The following is a 17,503-nucleotide window of genomic DNA, read 5'->3' on the forward strand; positions in this document are numbered from 1 at the left end:
ATCCACATTCCACTCGGGTGATGAAGTGTCAAGGCCCAAAGGTCGAATATCCTGACCTCGTTTCCACTTGACGTCCACTGGACCTCGCACTACGATGATGGGTGGGCAGGGAACTCCCGACAAGGTGGGCTCACACAAGAGGGTGTGTCTCTGCCTCTGGTGTTTGGAATTCGGATACACTCGTCTGAATTCGGAAAAGCATGATAGTCGAAAATCCTCCACATGCCCAATCTCGGAAGATTATGCTGCATTTGCAGCGTCCGCATTGAAACGGTGACAGGGGCACCACGCTGACCTCCTTAGGGCTGCGGACCTACGGTTGATAACGGCGCTGTAGGTCATTAAGCACTTAAGCAGCCGTTCGCCAATTCCACGCTAATATTCCCAAAATAAGAAACTGCGGGACGGACCACGTTTCGAGATGCATCATAAAGTAGTTCAGACAAGCATTCAGCATTAATTGCGGGCGATAGCAGCGGTCCTGCGGTAGTAGTTCTAAATCGGGCATGTACGACTTCAAAGGCGTGGCGCAGCCCCTTGGAGCGGGATGATCTGGTGTGTCTTGTAGCCGGGGATATGCTTGTCTGACGGTTGGTACTTGGCATGCAGCAGATCATTGTTGGAACCTGGAATAGGACAGGTTGAAGAAGAATCGGCAGTCACATAGCCTGATAACCATTACCGTAGTGTGTTGTCTATACAAAGTATTGTTGGCCGTTTATCTTTCTGATATCTGATGTCGGCGTGACTAGTTGATACATGTAGGTAACCGTTCCCGCAGCCTTAGCGTATCGGCTGCAAGGCTCCAATAATCGCCCATAATTATGAACGGAATACATTTCTGATTTCTCATAAACGTCACCATCATTAAGGACTGAACAAGTCATGATAAATGAAACATTCTACTAATACTAGTAATGTGTTGGTGGCGTTGCAATCCTTCGCCGTGAGAGGAGGATTTCAAAATGCGCTAATATACCGATTCTCCCTCCACTACCGGCTAACTCCACCCGCGGCCATGGACTGCGCATCCACTTCCACCCGATCTTAGTCCTACAGTACAGTACGTAGTATCCCGGTGTATCCAATCTCCACTCCAACTCACTCGCCGGCCTGCACAAAAACACAGTGCACAACTGCACGCACACCTCTTCTGATCGTCTCGCTTCTCTCTGCGGCCCGCGGCCTTACGGGCAAGGAGATGGACAGGGAGATGGCGGTTGATGCGTATCGTGGCTCGGTTTGCGGCACGGTGTTCGACTCGGTTTGGCGTCATCCACTCATCCTGGCTTTTCATCGACCTGTCCAACAAGGTCGGCACTGCCATTATGAACAACATGGATACACAATTTAGCGGAGCGGAACGGGACAACTGTCACGATGAGTGACATGAATGGTCCAATTTCTCACGATCTCCGCGCTGGGCCATATCAGACCTACTTCCTTCTCCCTTATGGGGACAATTTCCCGTTTGAGTATAGTCACGGATATGGCAATGTCTTCAAAAGTTCAAGTCCTTGAAGAACAAGCACCTGTCCTTGCAGTGAAATCCCTGGGCTCCCGTCCACCAAAGCCTAACATATTTTCGACTGTCACCATTCTTCGCGTTGCAACATAGCCTTGTAACCAACATCAACCCGCTAGCCTGGACAATCTTGAATTCACAACTGCCAATGCAGGGCCCACCCGCAGGCGGATGAAACTAAATCTATCCTTGGGATAGTGAGTATCTGTGCTCAACACTTCGAACTGCTAAAAAATAACGGCCGCCAGGACCACTGACAGACCGGTCACGACCAGGGGGTCGATCCTTCAAAGCACCCCCCAAAAGCACCAAGCCTCACTTCCCAGGAATGAGGATGTGGGCTGTTCCTGGGCTCACAAGTCCTCTCTGGAGTCCCAAAGGCCAAATGGCACCCAGAATGTCGAATCACTGTTGGCTCCTCGAAATTTTATATCATGCCTAGCTTCCCGTCGCCGGGCATAGTGTAGCCACGACACAGACGATATCTGTTCACCTTAATCTTGCTCCAAGTCTCAGTTATTATCTTCTTTTCCTTGTCTCAAAGAGTCGACTGCACGATATCCCAATCTAGCATACCCTGTCTGTATAACGGTGTCGTTACCCCTCCACCTCTCCCTGCTCGTTATCAAATAACATCATAGCGTAAGGAAACGCTTTCTTCCTCTCCCTCCCTTCTTCCCTCCATTCCCCACATCATCCACCTCTCCCCACTCTCCCTCCACCCTCCAAATTCCAAGTCCTTCGAGTCTTCAAGTCCCTAAATGCGTCGTTTCCCGTTATCAACTTTTTCCATAATGACGTCGCGGCCGTCTAAACAATTTGCAAGCTCACTCTCAATCAGTTCATCAGGAGGAAACCACACATCAATACTACCGACCCTGGTTGCTCGAGGCGCGCAAGGTGGTCAAGCTAGAGTTCGGCGAGTAGCGCGAACGCGGCCACATCAGACCAGATTGATATCAGAAAGAGTCAGGGAAGCACTTTGGAACGCGGCCAACGACTCGTCCGCCACCGAATCTTTCCGTTCCATCCCATCGAGGAATCAGACCGGCCATTCTGCACTAGAACAGTGCTCTTTAGAATCGACGACTCCGTTTGCAAACTTCGACGAAGGGATTTTCACTTCTTCATGCTCGGAGACCTCAAACGTTGACGCTTCTACGCTTCCCTCGGACCCACTTGTTCACCATTTCGGGGTTCGGTCTGTTGCGGCACAGGATCTCTTGACTCAACAGTCTGCGGATGCACAAGCGATGAGGTCAGTGTACCTCTTTAAAGAAATTAGGGGTTGTGCTAACCTCTCACAGCGCATTGGGCTTTATTCTTCCAACAAGCTTCGACCAAATGGATCCATACACATCAAACTACCAATCTCATCGTAAGTGATTCGCATTGGGGGAGCCGAGAGCTGGTGTGTAGATGCTAACACTAAGCAGACTATCTTAGTGGACACTACTCGGCAGCAGACCAGAATCGGACATTATCTTCAGCAAGCCATGCGTCCGCTCCCATTACATCTGCATACGCAGCTACTCCCCCCATGACTGCTAGCAACCCAGGCTCTCCAGACCCAAGAACTATGTCAACGAGAGAACGGTCCCAATCTTATCACTCTGCAATAACAAGCCCTTACCAAACCGCCCACCCCTCTCCACCGGCCGGTTACTCAACTTTGGGCTATGCGCAACCTGTTCATCCTGCTGTTTCTCCGCATCCCGCATATTCTAACCTTGCCAGTCAAGTTCCCGAGCCGACTTCTTACGGGACAGCAATGGCTGGGTAAGTCATTTATGCGAGACCTAAATGGATTTTGCTAACAAAAGATAGATCTTCAAATGGATACGCAGCAGCAAACTATCCATCGGGCTATGAAGCCCTTCCGACCGCACCATCATTCTATTCCCCCCACAGCGTGATCCATCCAGGAACCCAAACCTCCATCCCGGCATCCTACATGGCGAGCACAGGCGAGCACACCACTTCTTCAGCGGCGAGCAGTGACGAGCCCGTCCGCATCCTCCACTCACGTCCCAAACCGCAGTGCTGGGACCACGGCTGCAATGGGCGCCAATTTTCCACCTTCAGCAACCTCCTCCGCCATCAGCGAGAAAAATCCGGCACAGCATCGAAATCGAATTGCCCGCGATGCGGCGCGGAGTTTACGAGGACGACCGCTCGGAACGGGCACATGGCCAACGAGAAATGCAAGCGGAGGCAAAAAAGCGGGTCGGAGATCGACGAGGACTGAGGAGGGGACCCTCGATTCGATAAATCGAAATTTCGACAGCGCTGAGATTTCCGAGGAGTTGGAAATGTTGCGAGAGCCCTGCGGCGCGGTGCTGCTGGATTCGGAGCGATGCATATGTCCTGCGGCACAGCAGAACGGCGGCAAATACACTTGCGCCAACCGCAGAGGTATCATGATCTCCACCATCCACCTGTTTGCTCTACGACAACCATCATGACACTTATTTGAGTTTATTGGCCTGCATTTGGATGGTATTTGCGATGGACATTTAAGGAAAGAACATGACATGGGCTCGGCGTCTGAGCGCGTTTGGTTTGGGGATACGTGCTATCAATGAGCTAGAGCGGTATACAGCCGAGAGATGATTGGGTCGGCTTCTTGATATTCTATGGGGGATGTACCTACGAACAGGAGCTGCATTTTTCCGGCGTTTTGGTATGATATGACAGCCACAAGCCATGTACTATAGTTGATATTTCTTGAACAAAAGGAATCATCGGATGCCTCGGATACATTTGTGGATGTCAGCGTGCGCCGCGCAGACACGAGTCATATGCTCGGAATCATAGAGATGCGGCGGAGTCAGAGAATAGAAGACACCGACCTTTGATGTTGGATTTAGTCAAACATCAAATGAAATTATACCTAACTAGTACCGCTGCCTAAGTTAGTGATGGGCGATCTTCTAAGATGTTGGCAATTTGGTCGCATTGGCTCTTGATAGGTCATTTGCCGCACCTGGATGCAAGGAAAGCCTGGAGTACAGGGAAGGACCGCGGCTACGGGAGGGGTTCTAGCTGTCTAGTTGTCCCTAGCATGCATCCGATATTAGGTATTGCAGCGTTCATGGGGTTTGATGATGGAATCAGGAAAAGGTCGCCTAAGGTTGCCCGGAAACCCTTTCGGCGGTCGGCTCTTCGCCGCTGGCACATTATCCATTCGACTGCGTCTTCCGAAGGCGTGTACCCCCCGGAATTCCGACCATCCATGAGGAACAGCCGAAATAGAAGCAGGCTATGTGTCCAACTTCATCCAGGAGTTTGGCCGTGCCTTCAGCCTTACTGCTTACTGGACACTGCCAGGGATGGGCCGCCAGCTCACCGTAACGAGCTGTCGACTGTCAAGTCACTTGTTGGCAACACCGTCCACGGCCCACCACACCACGAGTCACGACCAACTCCGAGGGACCCAGACAATCGGAAGAGCGAGGTTAGATATCGGGGCTCGACCATCCACGCTAGTGTCCGTCCTGGTAACTTTTTGTAGAAATTGTGATTTGTTGTTGAACAAACAATTGTTCGGGGGCCGAGTAGCCGTGCAGATGTTGCACGGATCGGGATCGGTGATTGGTGGAAGTCATAAATTCCTCCAGCAGGTGGCTCACAGCCCACAGGTCATAGCCGACAGGTCATGCGAATCACAAACCATGACGCATGAGATACAATAGTTTCTTCGGCGCGAGATGCTTCGAGGTAACTTTGGTTCCAGTGCTGGTTGGAGACTGTCACGTCCTCAGGGCTGCTATAATGGGAAGCTGAATGTTGGTGGAGTGATATACAAGTGGGATCCTAGGTACAGGCATGTGGTAGTGTTGGAACTTGAAGCTGTTCCTCCTCTTTTTCGTTGACTGACATCGCAGTCTGAAGAGGCAGCTATCAGACATGCATCTAGTGGTCCTAGCCATCGTGGCATATTAAAACGGTCCGTGGCGCATCGATCCATACCTCACATGGCGACGCGACGTCTGCCCTGTAGTCCTCGCGTCCATTGCATGATATTTGCCCACATATCAAGAACGACAAGAAGGAACTGACAGCCGTTTAATATATATTGCGTTGGCACACGATGAGTTTCATCCTGATCCACCATCGACCCATCGCTCGGTCAATCATCGAAGCTTCGACCTTCATTTGTCTTCCTTCTAGCGCGTCCGCGCAATTTGTGTAACCCGGGACGTGACCCAAAGTAAGATTGCTGGAATGCTGGTCACTGGCTCGCTTGAGTTGCTGTGGACGTGAACCAATGGAGATGGTAAGGGGTCGATTATTGACGACTTTTCCATGCATTGAGAAATACGGATTGTTATATTATATTAGATTGCAGAGCTGAATTGTTAACAAGGAACATGCAGGTAGACGATTGATCCTTTGACCAGAAGTTCAAGCTCTTGTTTTAAATTTTAATACAGAAGCTGCGTTCATAGAGGATGATCACGTGCCCAGACTGCCAACATCCTGATATCGATGCCTTAGATGAGTACCAGTACCCACACCCAGACACCCCAGGGACAGGGGACGAAATTGAATTACAACCAGAACGCAGCGGAGAATTCACCAAAATAGACCTCTAGTAGTCGCCTAGTTAAGGAAAGAGTATACTTTTTGATATTACGCTGTTTTTGAGCGAATTGGGCCTGCCTGTGATGGTAGTGATGGTGGTAATGGTTGGGGGAATGCCAAGAAACGTAACTCAATTTCGTCCCCAGAAGGACCCTCAGCCTCCAGACTTAGGCATGAAGGCAGCAATATCAAAGGTATCACCGTATCAGATCTTGACAATCCACATCACGTGCTTACTTCCCTACGACTGTCCCCACGTAGGCCGACCGAGGTTGGCCCCCGAGCGGGTGCAGGAAGCAATCTAAGCTTCCCTATGGCTATGACTGAGTGCTGAGTGCTGACTCACGAACTCGACATCATCACTCCATCAGACTCAATTCCTCGGTCGGTGTCCACATCCAGACATAAACTATCCAGCAAAGTTGTGATGCTCAGCCTATTCTCATGATGACATTGTAATCATGGCTTTCAATCAATAATCACCGGGCTCTAAGAAGCTCGTTTTACCTCAGTCGAGGGCTCAGCATTAAGCAGGGAGATACCCTCCATAAACCAGCAAGATGATCCAATTACTGTCCCAGTTATTTCGAACACGCCTTGCTCATACCAACACACGATCAATAGACATATCACTGTTACCGCGATTACATTGATAGTGTTGAAAACCCTACTTCTGACTTGAATGTCACACCAGTCGGAGATACCTGGTTGGCACGTCTCTAGATATGGCGTCAATATTTACCTTCGACCCCGACCCTCCACGGGTTTCCTCGCCGTGGTCGACACCTACAGCAGTGACTCCGAAACAGAGTGCTATACCAGGAACTTCTACAGCACCGGCCTTGGGATTGGACAACAGCCCACTCAGTCTGCTCGAATCTGGCGGCCATGGAGCATCAGTCACCAAGCTGGAAGCCGAGCCCCAGGAGGGTCCAACAGAGTACAAATTGCATTTACTCCTTCGTCCACGCCGATCCTTCCGCTCCGCCTCGACCAAATGGAAACTAGCGGGTTCCAACCGCTCTAGTCGTCCCGGGAAGACTCCAGGAGATGCAGAGACAATGGTGTCCTCCCCTAGCCATGGCCCGGGCAGCAACCGTTCTGTATCAGATTCTATTGTCACCAAGACACCATCTCTGGCTTCTTCTAACCAGACGCGCCAGCACCGCCTTGAGCAGCTGACCACTCAGCTTCTCTGGCGACTCCAGCAATCAGCCCCCAGCCAGGGAGGCGGACGTCATGAATCTATTATCCCTGCATTTCCAAATGAATCCTCCGGATTGACATCCCGACCTGTCCAAGTTGGCCGACTTCTGCCTGGCCTTGAGGAAAGCAGGGGTGCGTTGTATGAAATTGGGGTCGCGGACGACGGAACCCTAGTTGGACTCGCGGACGACGAGATGCAAGAGAGTTTAGACAACCTTCGAGCCATGGCTGCATCGCTGGGATGCATTGTCGACGTTCTGCGGAAACTTCCTGTTGGTGAATGCCAGTGGTATGAGGATGACGATACGGGGGCTGAGCAGCCAACAAGGGTGCTGAAATCCGGTCAACTTTGGGTTGCCGAAGCATTCGTTAAACCTAAATTATATGATGCTGGGATCAATTCTAGTCGAAAAGAGCATGACACTGGTGGTATTGGACCAGACATTTATCCTATTGCCCCGGGGCTAGGGCCTACGCGAGATGAAGTCAGCATATCTAGTCCGGTTGGACAGCAGTCCCTGGCAACGCAAGTGCGAGTATGTTTTGTCGGTGCTACTCCTTCTGGAAAATCCAGCCTACTCGGGACTCTCACGACGGGAACTCTAGACAACGGACGGGGAAAGAGCCGACTCAGCCTCCTTAAGCATCGTCATGAGATTGAGTCTGGGATGACCAGCTCTCTGACCCAAGAACTCATTGGGTACCGTGACGATCCTGCGACTGGACAATCACACATCATCAATCGCTCTGTTGACCATGTCGAGTCTTGGGTTGACGTTCATGCTGCCTCGCATTCGGGGAGACTCTTGCTGCTCTCTGACTCTGCAGGCCATCCACGGTACCGTCGGACCCTTCTGAGGGGACTCATCGGCTGGCAACCACACTGGACGCTGGTTTGTATCCCTGCGGATAATGCGGAAGATACCTCTGGCTTGATTGGGGCCACACCTGCTTCTCAAGAAATACTAGGCCCTGGTGCAGCAGGTGTTGATCTCTCTCGTGCACATCTAGACCTCTGCCTCCGCATCGGGCTGCCACTGGTAGTGATCATCACCAAACTGGACGTTGCCTCGAAATCGGGCCTACGCCAAACATTGTCGACGATTTTGACCGCAATCAAAGCTGCTGGACGCAAGCCGGAGATGATACAAAGTGCAGAAACAGCTGCACCACCTGATCTAGCTACAATTGCTGCTTCCGATCTTGAACCGATCCGATCCAAATTGGCTCCTCTCGCACAAGATCCTACATCAATTGTCCCTATTGTCCTATCAAGTGCGGTCAATGGACGAGGTATCAAGGCACTGCACGCCGTACTACATGAGCTCCCAACTCCAATCACGGCTGATCACCAAATTGATACCGTAGGAGACCGCACTGACTCCTTGAATACTCTATTTAGGGTGGAGGATATCTATCCATGGCGAGCGATCGCCTCTCCTGGCCCACTTCCGATCAGTGCCTCGTCAGGATCCCTTAAAATATTGAGCGGACTTCTCAATCATGGCAGCATCAGTGTCGGAGAGACGCTGTTGCTCGGTCCGTATATGACAAAAGGCAGCGTTTCTATATCCGAAAGTGATGCCGAGTCTGGAGATGACAACAGCAGCGAACCTGACAGCACGCCCGGATCGCTTGGACATCGTGCACACCATCAGACCAAGAGCATTCATGCGCAGTATCTGTCTCCTGGAACGCACCTAGTCACCTCACGGTCTTACCCTGGCGCTCTTGACAAGAAGAGCATCGAGCCACTGCCACAGCGCCGTGGAACATCGTTGGCGAAGACCACTTGGCGTCCTTTCAGGGTCGTAAGTATTCGGAACCTTCGGCTTCCAGTGCAGACTCTTCAGACAGGCACAGTCGGAACTATCGGCGTCATCTCACTCGATGGTGAGGATGCAGGCAGAGTCCGCAAAGGCATGGTTATGGTGAATGCCGGTGCCATGCGTCAATTGAGAGCACGGCGCCGCTTCCAAGCTCAATTCGACAACAGTGGCCAAGTCAGCTCACGTACAGGAGTCAGCGAGCTTCAAATAGGTTCAATGGTGCTGGTTTATGTTGGCAGCGTTAGAGCTAGCGCAAAGGTCATGGAGGTTGATCACAACCCGTCAAACGAAGATGGGGGTCGCCTGGGGAATATAGCGGAGGGCAAAGATGGAGTAGATGATGGATGGAACTTTGGTTTTGAGGACGAAGAAGGGGATACAGGTGAGCCTAGAGGCAGTGGAAGCCGTGATACGTCAGTCACTGTTAGCTTCCAGTTCATTTCCACTACAGAATTTCTGGAAACCGGAGCGCAGGTGTTAGTGGAGCCTAGCGGTGGGCATGGGCTGTATATTTCACATGAGCGTGGTGAAAAGGGGCTTGCTGGGCTAGAGTTCTTTATTGGACGGGTCATTGACTGAATCGCGGTCAGAGGTGTTACTAGAAGGCACATGATATCCATTATTTCCCTTAGTTGTTCTTCAATCTACGGCTCAGAGTTCCTTGTTTATGAGAGTCTGGTCTATATATATCACTGATGGGTCTGTCGATGACCTTCGAATCTTTGTAATATAAATTACTAGACTTCAGTGCATTCATCGAACCGCGTTTTCGTATCTATCGATGTGTGACTCCAGTCTGAATATCCTGTCAGCGCGGGGCATCCAGTTAAACAATGTGACTGGCAACCCATGCAATTTGGGCGGTTAGCGGGGGATTGATGCCTATCACCAACTCCAATCGGCCCTTGCATTGTGCTTCCCAGCACTGCGACTTGCCGCTCGAATGCAGGCTAATCCTGCATAGAGCTCCCATCCTCGGGCTGCTCTGCAGATGTTGAACCGAACCCGGCCAATTCGACGGTTCAAGGCACGATAGATGACGGAAGCTTGCATACGACCTCGCTTCCAGTTCTCTTCCTGCCTCCTCCTGTCTCCTCAATGTGACTCACGTTCGTCTCGAGGCCGTCCTCGACGAAACTCCAGATGAGCTGGAATAGCCTAGGATGGCGAGTACAGATTCATCAGTGCTGTCCATCATCGCAGCGTTCACAAATGGGTTGGATATACTAAAGCGGGTTCGGCTAAGGCGGAGAAGGAAGAAGAGCAAGGCTACCGAGAAAAGAGACAATGAATTGGGAGGGGAAGAGCTCAAGTTGCAGAAGTCGTTGCAGGAGGGGCCAGTTCATGTCTATGAGGCCTATGATCGGAACAGGAGGCGGAGTGGGCTGCGATATGCTCAAGGCGATGGTACGACCCCTATGTTCGGTTGTATATGATGGACTGCTCACAACAATGGCCCAGAAATCGCACATACATCACTCATGCACACGCTGTTGAAACTTAATACCGGACTAGTCGGCATCATCTCCTCGTTCCTCGGCAGCGGTCGGAAAGATGCGAAGCTGGATTACCGTAGCCTAACCAAGCTCTCCGATGAGTCTCGAGCGGAGACCATTGATGCTTTAGGGAAGCTGTACCACCGAATATCCCGCTCGGACCTCACATTGCTCCAACCGCAGCCTTTCTGCGGTAGATGTAGGCGTCGGGTACATCATGGGCCTTGCCAGAGTCACGGCGATGCAAAGTCGGCCGAATCGAACCCGTCTAGACGTGGGGATGACGCGGCCGAAAAGCGGATGCGGCAAACGAGTCGGCAGAAAGACGACCAAGCTAGTGTGCAGCGAGTTCAACACGGCTCTGCAGAATCGCGTCTGGTCATGGTACGGCCGCGAGGTCGGCGGACGAGATCATCTTCGACGAGTTCGTCGGGCATGAAATCCGGGGAGACGACGGCTGTGGCATCACCAACATCATTGCCAACCATGACTCCCACGACACCCTCTCCGAAACCAGTGCGTGGACATCGACCGCCGCCTGTACATGCTCACTCATACCCTACTGCTTTTCCAGCAGCGTCGCCAGGTCGCACTACGCAACATGGACGCGTTGCTCCGGTACCCACGAGAAGACAGGATAAGTTAACGCCGAGCTACTACTCGTTCGCTTCAAACAGTACGAAGCTCGGAGAGATCCCTATGCGCAATTGGACGGTCCCATTCGACGAGGCTGAGGCTCGGAGGCTGAACGAGGCGGCTATGGACATGCCGTATCCGTGGCATAGCCCCCCGGTGGAGCAGAAGGAGAGACCAAAAGGTCGGTTTCGGTTTTGGAAAAAGGGGGAGGATTGAGCTGTCCGTGTGTTAATGGTAATTCTGATGACTGATGAGCTACGAAATCACTTTAGCATTCTGACAGCGTTGAAGCGATGCACTTACAAATTCTGTCTGGATTATCGTGTGCAAATTCGAGAATGAAAGTAGCGATATATTTAATATATGCTAATGGTATTTCGAACAATCAGTCATAAGATTTCCTTCAAGGGTTTCTGCTCCACCTCTCCTTTCTTCTGCCCAGACCCCGTCCACTCATCAATTAGCAATCGTGCTATGTTCTTGCCCATCAGTGCATTCGTCTCCATGGTGCTGATAAAACTCTCCATCCCGGACGTGTACCACAGTCCCTCATCTAGCTTCAACTCTTCGAATGTAACCCTGGGGAGCCCGTAGGGGTATGAATGCCAAACCTTCCGGTACATCCAGCTGATGTCATCCCTGCTAAGTTCGTGGCCAGCTGCAGGTGTGGGAAGGTCGAAGATCTCTGCGAGGAAAGCAGGGTTAACTGATTCGTGGGAGAAGATCTTGTACATGTACTCTGTACGCGGCGGGGAGAAGGCAGTATTGTTGACAGCCCGAAGGGTGCTGATGCTGAAGAATGCGGGTTTTGAATGAGTAGAAGGGTCAGAGGGTACGGTGGTGAGAATGGTGGTAGGGACTTCGGCGTCGGAGTCTATTCCGAACGCTCGGCCGTGGAGAAGGCGAGGAGAAGTGAAAAGCGTAACATGAAGCTTTACCCATGGTATCTCCGACGGGATGCTCTCAGGCGCTGGAAGTATGGAAACATTGGCAAATTGATAAGGCGCTGCCAGGATGACCGTATCGAAGCTCTCGGTCGCTGACTTGACCCCATACGAGTCTACCGTGTCTCCTAGTGACGATATGGTTGGACTTGAGGTAATCCCAAAGCCACTTTTCTCCCTACGTTCAATGGCCGAGACTGTGACGTTAAGGCGCACATCTGACGATGCCGTCTTGGCCATATGGGCGAACATCTGCCAGTTGCCCCCTTCCACGGCCATGGCACCCTCAGGAGCCATCGAGACCATGGTCTCAAGTCCGTGTATCTCATTAAGCTCTTGAGCGTAGTTGACTCGCGTGCTACCATGCATTAGCCATTATAGAACGAAGAGCTATGGACGCTGGTCTCAAACCTCGCCTGCACAATCTCCTTGGCAAACAGACCACCCACCCCATTCTTCTCCAGAAACTCGATACCCGTCGCGGCGGTCGCCTGCGTCAAGCCCAGCAGCAACGCCACGTCGGACAGCGAGCTCCACGGAAAAAAAGGCTCCTCATACATCTTCAAGAACCGATTCACCGTCTTCTGCACCAGCTTCCGCGTCTTGATCGGCGCATACCCGTATCGCCATAGCAATCTCGGCAGATCCCAAATCGTGCCGTATTGCGTGTAGACAAACTTCGCGCCGTCCCACACGCCCAGCGTGGGCCGATCGTCGCGCGGCCGCTCGTCGCCGGCGCCGCTGGTGCTGAGGTTGAACTCCGTGCAGGCGTCGACGAGGATCTGGTTCTGCTCGACGAAGATACTGGCCCCGAGTTCGATGGGGAAACGCGGGTCATCGTACGCGTGGACGGTGGTGGAGCGGCCACCGAGGTAGTGGTTGCGCTCGAAGATGGTGATGTCGACGTCGAGGCCGGCGCGTTGGGCGAAGCGCTGGATGTGGTATGCGGCTGAGGAGCCGGCTGCTCCACCTCCTATATACGTGTTAAACGCGCAACATTTTAAGAACTCTAGCAATTGTACCGATGACGGCGACTCTTTTGCTTGTCTTTATGGGCTTCTGGGCCCCGAGAAATGAAGGGAAACTGAAGGCATGAATGCTGACGAACAGCAACGAAAACGCGACGCTGATGGCAGGGACTCTCATGATTATAAATTCTATCGACGGAGATAATTGAACACGGCTTTGAACGAAATCATAACTACTCGCAGAAGCCTTTTAAATCAAGAGGATACCGATGTAAATAGATCAAGAGTTGCGGAATGAACGGGAATATGGCGTGAGGGAGCAAACGGATGCTCCCTTACGTCAGGTTCTCAGCAACTACAGTCGGGATTGGGAGGTTAATGTCAAGAACAACGGCATCATTCCCGAAAGTCATTTGGGTGTATAGAATTAAATAAGACTGCAAGCCACACCATAATACCATTTATTGATCATGTCGTAACCGTCCAGTATACACAAGCTTACGACGCCAACGCCTTGCCAATCAAGCGACCTCAAGTCCCTATAGACCATAAACCTGGGAATTACAATGACCCCTCGCTTCCAAACTCTTTTGTCCACGCCGAGTTCCTGTCCAGGTCCTCAGAACTGACACTGGGTCTGGCCGCTCGAATCGCTCGCTCAAAGTCCTTCGTGTCCAGCTGCGGTTCCAGAAGTTTACTGGCATCCACTTGCGTCCAATCCATCTCCAGCGCTTTGGGGTCGCCGGGAGAGCACGGGGTGTACTTCTCCTCGTCGTCGACGTGTACCTGGTCATGGTAAGCAGTTGCGTTGCCGTTTCGAGGGGACACGTACCTTCTTCCAGTGCGTCGCGGTTTGAATCTTCCGAACGGGATACATCAGAGCATCCTGCACCGCAATACTAATGTCGCTCCCTGAGTATCCTTCGGTCATCTGCGCCATTTTCCGGTAATTCAGCGAGTTTTCCCCTGGAGTGTTTCCCACCGCCAGTTGGAACATTCGTTGTCGTGCACCGAGATCCGGAAGACTGATGTGTATTCTCCGTTGGAATCGTCGTCGAATGGCGGCGTCCAGTTGCCATGGGATATTTGTCGCACCGAGAATGAGGACGCCCGACGAGTCTTTCCCCACGCCGTCCATCTGCACCAGTAACTCCGTCTTGATACGTCGTGAGGCTTCTGATTCGCCTTCACCACGGGGTCCACAGAGCGCGTCAATTTCGTCGATGAAGATGATTGAGGGTTTGTTTTCGCGCGCCATGGCGAAGAGCTGCTTCACCAGCCTATCCCAAAAGTCAGCCCGTATTCGACCAGACGTTGAAGGTTCCGCCAGCGTACCTCTCGCTCTCGCCCATCCATTTGGACACCAAGTCACTACTGCTGACGCTGAAGAACGTGCTCTGTGCCTCCGTAGCTACCGCCTTCGCTAGGTAACTCTTACCGGTACCTGGCGGACCGTAAAGTAATATGCCTTTCCATGGTTTCCGCTTCCCAACGAACAGATGCTCGAACTTTATCGGTAATATGACCGCCTCCTTGAGGGCCTCCTTCGCTTGATCCAGACCCGCGACATCTTCCCAGTGGACATCCGGTCGCTCCAACAGTATCGCACCGGCGAGGGCACCGCGCAGCTTCTTGGAGTCGGCGTCCAGCTCCTCTTCGTCTTCCTTGCCTTTGCCACTACCGGAGGCTACCTTCCCGTTTGCGCCCACTGCACTCGGCTTTTTCCGATCGTCCTTTTCGGCGAGGTGGTTCTTCAGCTTCTCGGCGCGGTCCATGTACTCGGCGGCCTTCGCTCGGATCATGTCCTTCGACTTGGCATTCTTCTCCCCTACGACTTGTTAGCATATGGTATAGCGACGGAATCGGTATCAGGACGAACATTTCAGCGCAAGCATAAACAGTTCCACTGTGGTCTCGATCAGCATACGTCATTCAGAGCAGTTGCAGGCTGTCACTCACGCGCTTGGTAGTATAGTTGATATGCTTTCTCATATTCTCCAGCTGTATCCTGATCGATCGCCTTCTTAACAACGTCAATTGCTCGACCGACAAAGTCGGTGTTGCTCATCTTGGAGTTGACGCAGGCTCGGGCTTGACTGGTGATCGAAGAGCAGCGTCGCGGGCGTCTCTTAGTGCGCTTTTCAGAGAGGTAAACAGTTCAGATTGGGTCCAGGCGATGTCCGCTAATCAGACGAAAATAGAGCCGCAGATGATATGTGCTGTAGGGAAAAGGAAGTGCATGTAGATCAGAGAGGTTAATTGTTGATACCTGTAACAAATCGCTATCGGGCGGGGAGGGCCAAGGACATCAATGAATCGTGAGGCAACCACTTTTCGTGGGGCAACACCCAACAGTCTTCATATTATTCCGTAATTACAGACTTCATATTACGATCATTGCTCAAACACTGTGCAATCTCTTCTGGCTCTCCTCCGTGAAATTCTAGGAATTTGTCAAATCAATCCAACCTCTAAGAACGAGATCTGAATTTATACCCATCCTCGGCCAAACACGTTCCTTATATAATACTTCGACACCATGAGTAACCCGAAGAAGGTCATCCAAGACCTTACCGAGAAATATCAAAGTTTCCAGTCCGGTATTTGCCCGCTCCATGCCTCGCGATTCTGCATCACTATCGGAGCTAATCATTACCCGCAGACCTCCAGTCCGCCGTGGAAGCGCGACAAAAGCTCGAGTCCCAGCAGCAGGAAAACCAGAGCGTGAAGAAGGAGTTCGAGCTGCTCTCCGGCACGGCCAACATCTACAAGATGATCGGCCCGGTTCTGATGAAGCAGGAGAAGTCCGAAGCGACCATGAGCGTGAACGGGCGGCTAGAGTTCATTGAGAAAGAGATGTATGGTGCCATGATATTTCCTCGGCGCGTGAATTTTGGCGGGAGCTGACGGTTTTTTATAGAAAGCGGGTTGAAGGGCAGATATCGGAGATACAGAACAAGGCGGAGTCGGTGAAGTCGGAGGTGCGTATTGGTGTGGACGTCGAGGGGAGGATGGAGCTGATTTTTCTAGATCATAAACCTACAATCCCAGACGGCTTCATGAGCCGATTTCTCTTGAAGGCATTCAACTTGCTCTTACGTGACCACTTTAGCAGCTAGATCGGTGTTGAAAAGGGGAATATGGATGTGAAAGGCGATGTCACGCCGACGAGGCATGGACCTGGCAGACGTTCGGATTGGATTGAGCCATGTTGGGGATACGACTCTACTCCATACAGCGGTGCTACATATGCTTAACATGGACCACGGCTGGCCAGCACGAGGCAGATATAGCGAAGGGCAGCGCGTCCTACTCCATCCCACCGCAGCGGTCACTCATCGTGCTCTGGACAGTCGTAGAAGCCGCTCCTGAGAACCAGCGATGCGAAACGCGCAGAGGCAGATATACCATAGCTCGTCCAAGCGAGAAGCCAATTTCGAATCTACACGGCATCCCATCTGGCGGAACCCTCCGTAAACCCAGTGATACGCCTCCCATGATATCGTCGTATGTACAATCCCAACCGCCCATCCCTCCCCATCAATATTCCCTCAATCTTTCAACGGTTTCTCGGGCGTGACCGCGAACGTCGGCCGGACGAATCTACAAACAGTTAGTTAGCCTTGATTATCGTGTACCAATCGAGATTGGTTTTCCATAGCACGTACCGATCGCTGTGATACGCCTTGGTCTGCCGTCCCAACAACTCCTGCTCGCGCGCCAAATCCGCCCAATGCCTCCGCACCTGATCCCGATCTTCCTCCGCCTGCAATAACGGCGTCAAGTAGATCCGACTCCACATCTTCTCTCGTGCAAGCTCACTATACCCCATCGTCAGCGACCATCTCCAATGCTCGTGGCTCCGATAAATTCTCGGAAACCAACGCCTCCACATATCCGAGCGAGTTGCCTGCCCGAGTCGAGGTATCGCATGTGTCAAACTCACTTATGCTCCCGCACGCCTACGCCGTACTTATAAAACCCGAACGTCATCACCAGGCCCATCCCGACGAGATACCACGCGGGTCGGAATCCTCGTGTGGGGAGGTTGCGGCGGTATTGGACGGCGCCGTAGCCGCCCACCGGCGGCATGTCCTGAGGCATGGTGGGGAAGGGACCGAAGAAGGGTGTGGAGGAGAGGGAGGTCGAATGGAGAAGGAATATTTCCGGATGGAGGCGCAATTGTTGGTGGTTCAATTGGAGGTGGGAGCTGATCGCGAGAGCTTAGAGTGACCGAGTGAGGTTCGGGATTGAATATCACGTGACTTAGAATCTATGAAATGGTCGTTTCCTGATTTGTCGATGAGATCGA

The 17,503-nt window shown here is 52.1% G+C and overlaps 8 protein-coding genes across 8 annotated transcripts; 4 read left to right on the forward strand and 4 right to left on the reverse strand.

Annotated features, from left to right (window-relative positions):
• Positions 1 to 2,319: 2,319 nt before the first annotated feature.
• Positions 2,320 to 3,773, forward strand: P152DRAFT_450952 (uncharacterized protein; the record flags this gene model as incomplete). The annotated part of the gene is made up of 4 exons (XM_033678197.1): positions 2,320 to 2,783; positions 2,833 to 2,903; positions 2,962 to 3,304; positions 3,353 to 3,773. The coding sequence occupies 4 exons, from the start codon at positions 2,320 to 2,322 to the stop codon at positions 3,771 to 3,773; spliced, it is 1,299 nt and encodes a 432-aa protein (XP_033532210.1).
• Positions 3,774 to 5,203: 1,430 nt separating this feature from the next.
• P152DRAFT_460279 (uncharacterized protein) lies at positions 5,204 to 5,915 on the reverse strand. Its single transcript, XM_033679863.1, has one exon. It carries the CDS (start codon positions 5,837 to 5,839, stop codon positions 5,594 to 5,596), a length of 246 nt encoding a protein of 81 aa, XP_033532211.1. The 5' UTR covers positions 5,840 to 5,915; the 3' UTR covers positions 5,204 to 5,593.
• A 552-nt stretch (positions 5,916 to 6,467) lies between these two features.
• Positions 6,468 to 9,805, forward strand: P152DRAFT_89640 (uncharacterized protein). The gene has a single exon (XM_033683331.1). It carries the CDS (start codon positions 6,838 to 6,840, stop codon positions 9,724 to 9,726), a length of 2,889 nt encoding a protein of 962 aa, XP_033532212.1. The 5' UTR covers positions 6,468 to 6,837; the 3' UTR covers positions 9,727 to 9,805.
• Positions 9,806 to 10,184: 379 nt separating this feature from the next.
• On the forward strand, positions 10,185 to 11,582 carry P152DRAFT_89667 (uncharacterized protein). The gene is made up of 2 exons (XM_033683332.1): positions 10,185 to 10,554; positions 10,609 to 11,582. The coding sequence occupies exons 1-2, from the start codon at positions 10,311 to 10,313 to the stop codon at positions 11,493 to 11,495; spliced, it is 1,131 nt and encodes a 376-aa protein (XP_033532213.1). The 5' UTR covers positions 10,185 to 10,310; the 3' UTR covers positions 11,496 to 11,582.
• Positions 11,486 to 13,508, reverse strand: P152DRAFT_460281 (Prenylcysteine oxidase). Its single transcript, XM_033679864.1, is given in 5 exon segments — positions 11,486 to 11,526; positions 11,561 to 11,568; positions 11,583 to 12,581; positions 12,635 to 13,196; positions 13,246 to 13,508. 3 exon segments carry the CDS (start codon positions 13,367 to 13,369, stop codon positions 11,669 to 11,671), a joined length of 1,599 nt encoding a protein of 532 aa, XP_033532214.1. The 5' UTR covers positions 13,370 to 13,508; the 3' UTR covers positions 11,486 to 11,526; positions 11,561 to 11,568; positions 11,583 to 11,668.
• An 82-nt stretch (positions 13,509 to 13,590) lies between these two features.
• On the reverse strand, positions 13,591 to 15,461 carry P152DRAFT_460283 (putative vacuolar sorting ATPase Vps4). Its single transcript, XM_033679865.1, has 5 exons — positions 15,151 to 15,461; positions 15,071 to 15,097; positions 14,527 to 15,019; positions 14,024 to 14,471; positions 13,591 to 13,977 (listed from the first exon to the last, which is right to left on the reverse strand). The coding sequence occupies exons 1-5, from the start codon at positions 15,257 to 15,259 to the stop codon at positions 13,753 to 13,755; spliced, it is 1,302 nt and encodes a 433-aa protein (XP_033532215.1). The 5' UTR covers positions 15,260 to 15,461; the 3' UTR covers positions 13,591 to 13,752.
• An 86-nt stretch (positions 15,462 to 15,547) lies between these two features.
• P152DRAFT_460284 (putative prefoldin subunit 6) lies at positions 15,548 to 16,650 on the forward strand. The gene is made up of 4 exons (XM_033679866.1): positions 15,548 to 15,791; positions 15,854 to 16,049; positions 16,112 to 16,172; positions 16,222 to 16,650. Exons 1-4 carry the CDS (start codon positions 15,731 to 15,733, stop codon positions 16,252 to 16,254), a joined length of 351 nt encoding a protein of 116 aa, XP_033532216.1. The 5' UTR covers positions 15,548 to 15,730; the 3' UTR covers positions 16,255 to 16,650.
• A 92-nt stretch (positions 16,651 to 16,742) lies between these two features.
• P152DRAFT_467643 (uncharacterized protein) lies at positions 16,743 to 17,295 on the reverse strand (the record flags this gene model as incomplete). The annotated part of the gene is made up of 3 exons (XM_033680782.1): positions 16,743 to 16,794; positions 16,860 to 17,012; positions 17,138 to 17,295. The coding sequence occupies 3 exons, from the start codon at positions 17,293 to 17,295 to the stop codon at positions 16,743 to 16,745; spliced, it is 363 nt and encodes a 120-aa protein (XP_033532217.1).
• Positions 17,296 to 17,503: the final 208 nt, after the last annotated feature.

Source organism: Eremomyces bilateralis (assembly GCF_010015585.1).
Source record: "Eremomyces bilateralis CBS 781.70 unplaced genomic scaffold P152scaffold_17, whole genome shotgun sequence".
Lineage (NCBI taxonomy): Eukaryota > Fungi > Ascomycota > Dothideomycetes > Eremomycetales > Eremomycetaceae > Eremomyces > Eremomyces bilateralis.

Coding starts and splice junctions, on each gene's coding strand:
- P152DRAFT_460279 (XM_033679863.1), bottom strand. CDS start 5,839: ATGCATGGAAAAGTCGTCAATAATCGACCCCTTACCATCTCCATTGGT.
- P152DRAFT_89640 (XM_033683331.1), top strand. CDS start 6,838: ATGGCGTCAATATTTACCTTCGACCCCGACCCTCCACGGGTTTCCTCG.
- P152DRAFT_89667 (XM_033683332.1), top strand. CDS start 10,311: ATGGCGAGTACAGATTCATCAGTGCTGTCCATCATCGCAGCGTTCACA. Junction 10,555..10,608: donor GCGATATGCTCAAGGCGATG/GTACGACCCCTA, acceptor ACAATGGCCCAG/AAATCGCACATACATCACTC.
- P152DRAFT_460281 (XM_033679864.1), bottom strand. CDS start 13,369: ATGAGAGTCCCTGCCATCAGCGTCGCGTTTTCGTTGCTGTTCGTCAGC. Junction 13,197..13,245: donor CAAAAGAGTCGCCGTCATCG/GTACAATTGCTA, acceptor ACACGTATATAG/GAGGTGGAGCAGCCGGCTCC. Junction 12,582..12,634: donor AAGGAGATTGTGCAGGCGAG/GTTTGAGACCAG, acceptor AATGCATGGTAG/CACGCGAGTCAACTACGCTC.
- P152DRAFT_460283 (XM_033679865.1), bottom strand. CDS start 15,259: ATGAGCAACACCGACTTTGTCGGTCGAGCAATTGACGTTGTTAAGAAG. Junction 14,472..14,526: donor TGGATGGGCGAGAGCGAGAG/GTACGCTGGCGG, acceptor CTTTTGGGATAG/GCTGGTGAAGCAGCTCTTCG. Junction 13,978..14,023: donor CCGCGACGCACTGGAAGAAG/GTACGTGTCCCC, acceptor TACCATGACCAG/GTACACGTCGACGACGAGGA.
- P152DRAFT_460284 (XM_033679866.1), top strand. CDS start 15,731: ATGAGTAACCCGAAGAAGGTCATCCAAGACCTTACCGAGAAATATCAA. Junction 15,792..15,853: donor ATATCAAAGTTTCCAGTCCG/GTATTTGCCCGC, acceptor CATTACCCGCAG/ACCTCCAGTCCGCCGTGGAA. Junction 16,050..16,111: donor GAGTTCATTGAGAAAGAGAT/GTATGGTGCCAT, acceptor GGTTTTTTATAG/AAAGCGGGTTGAAGGGCAGA.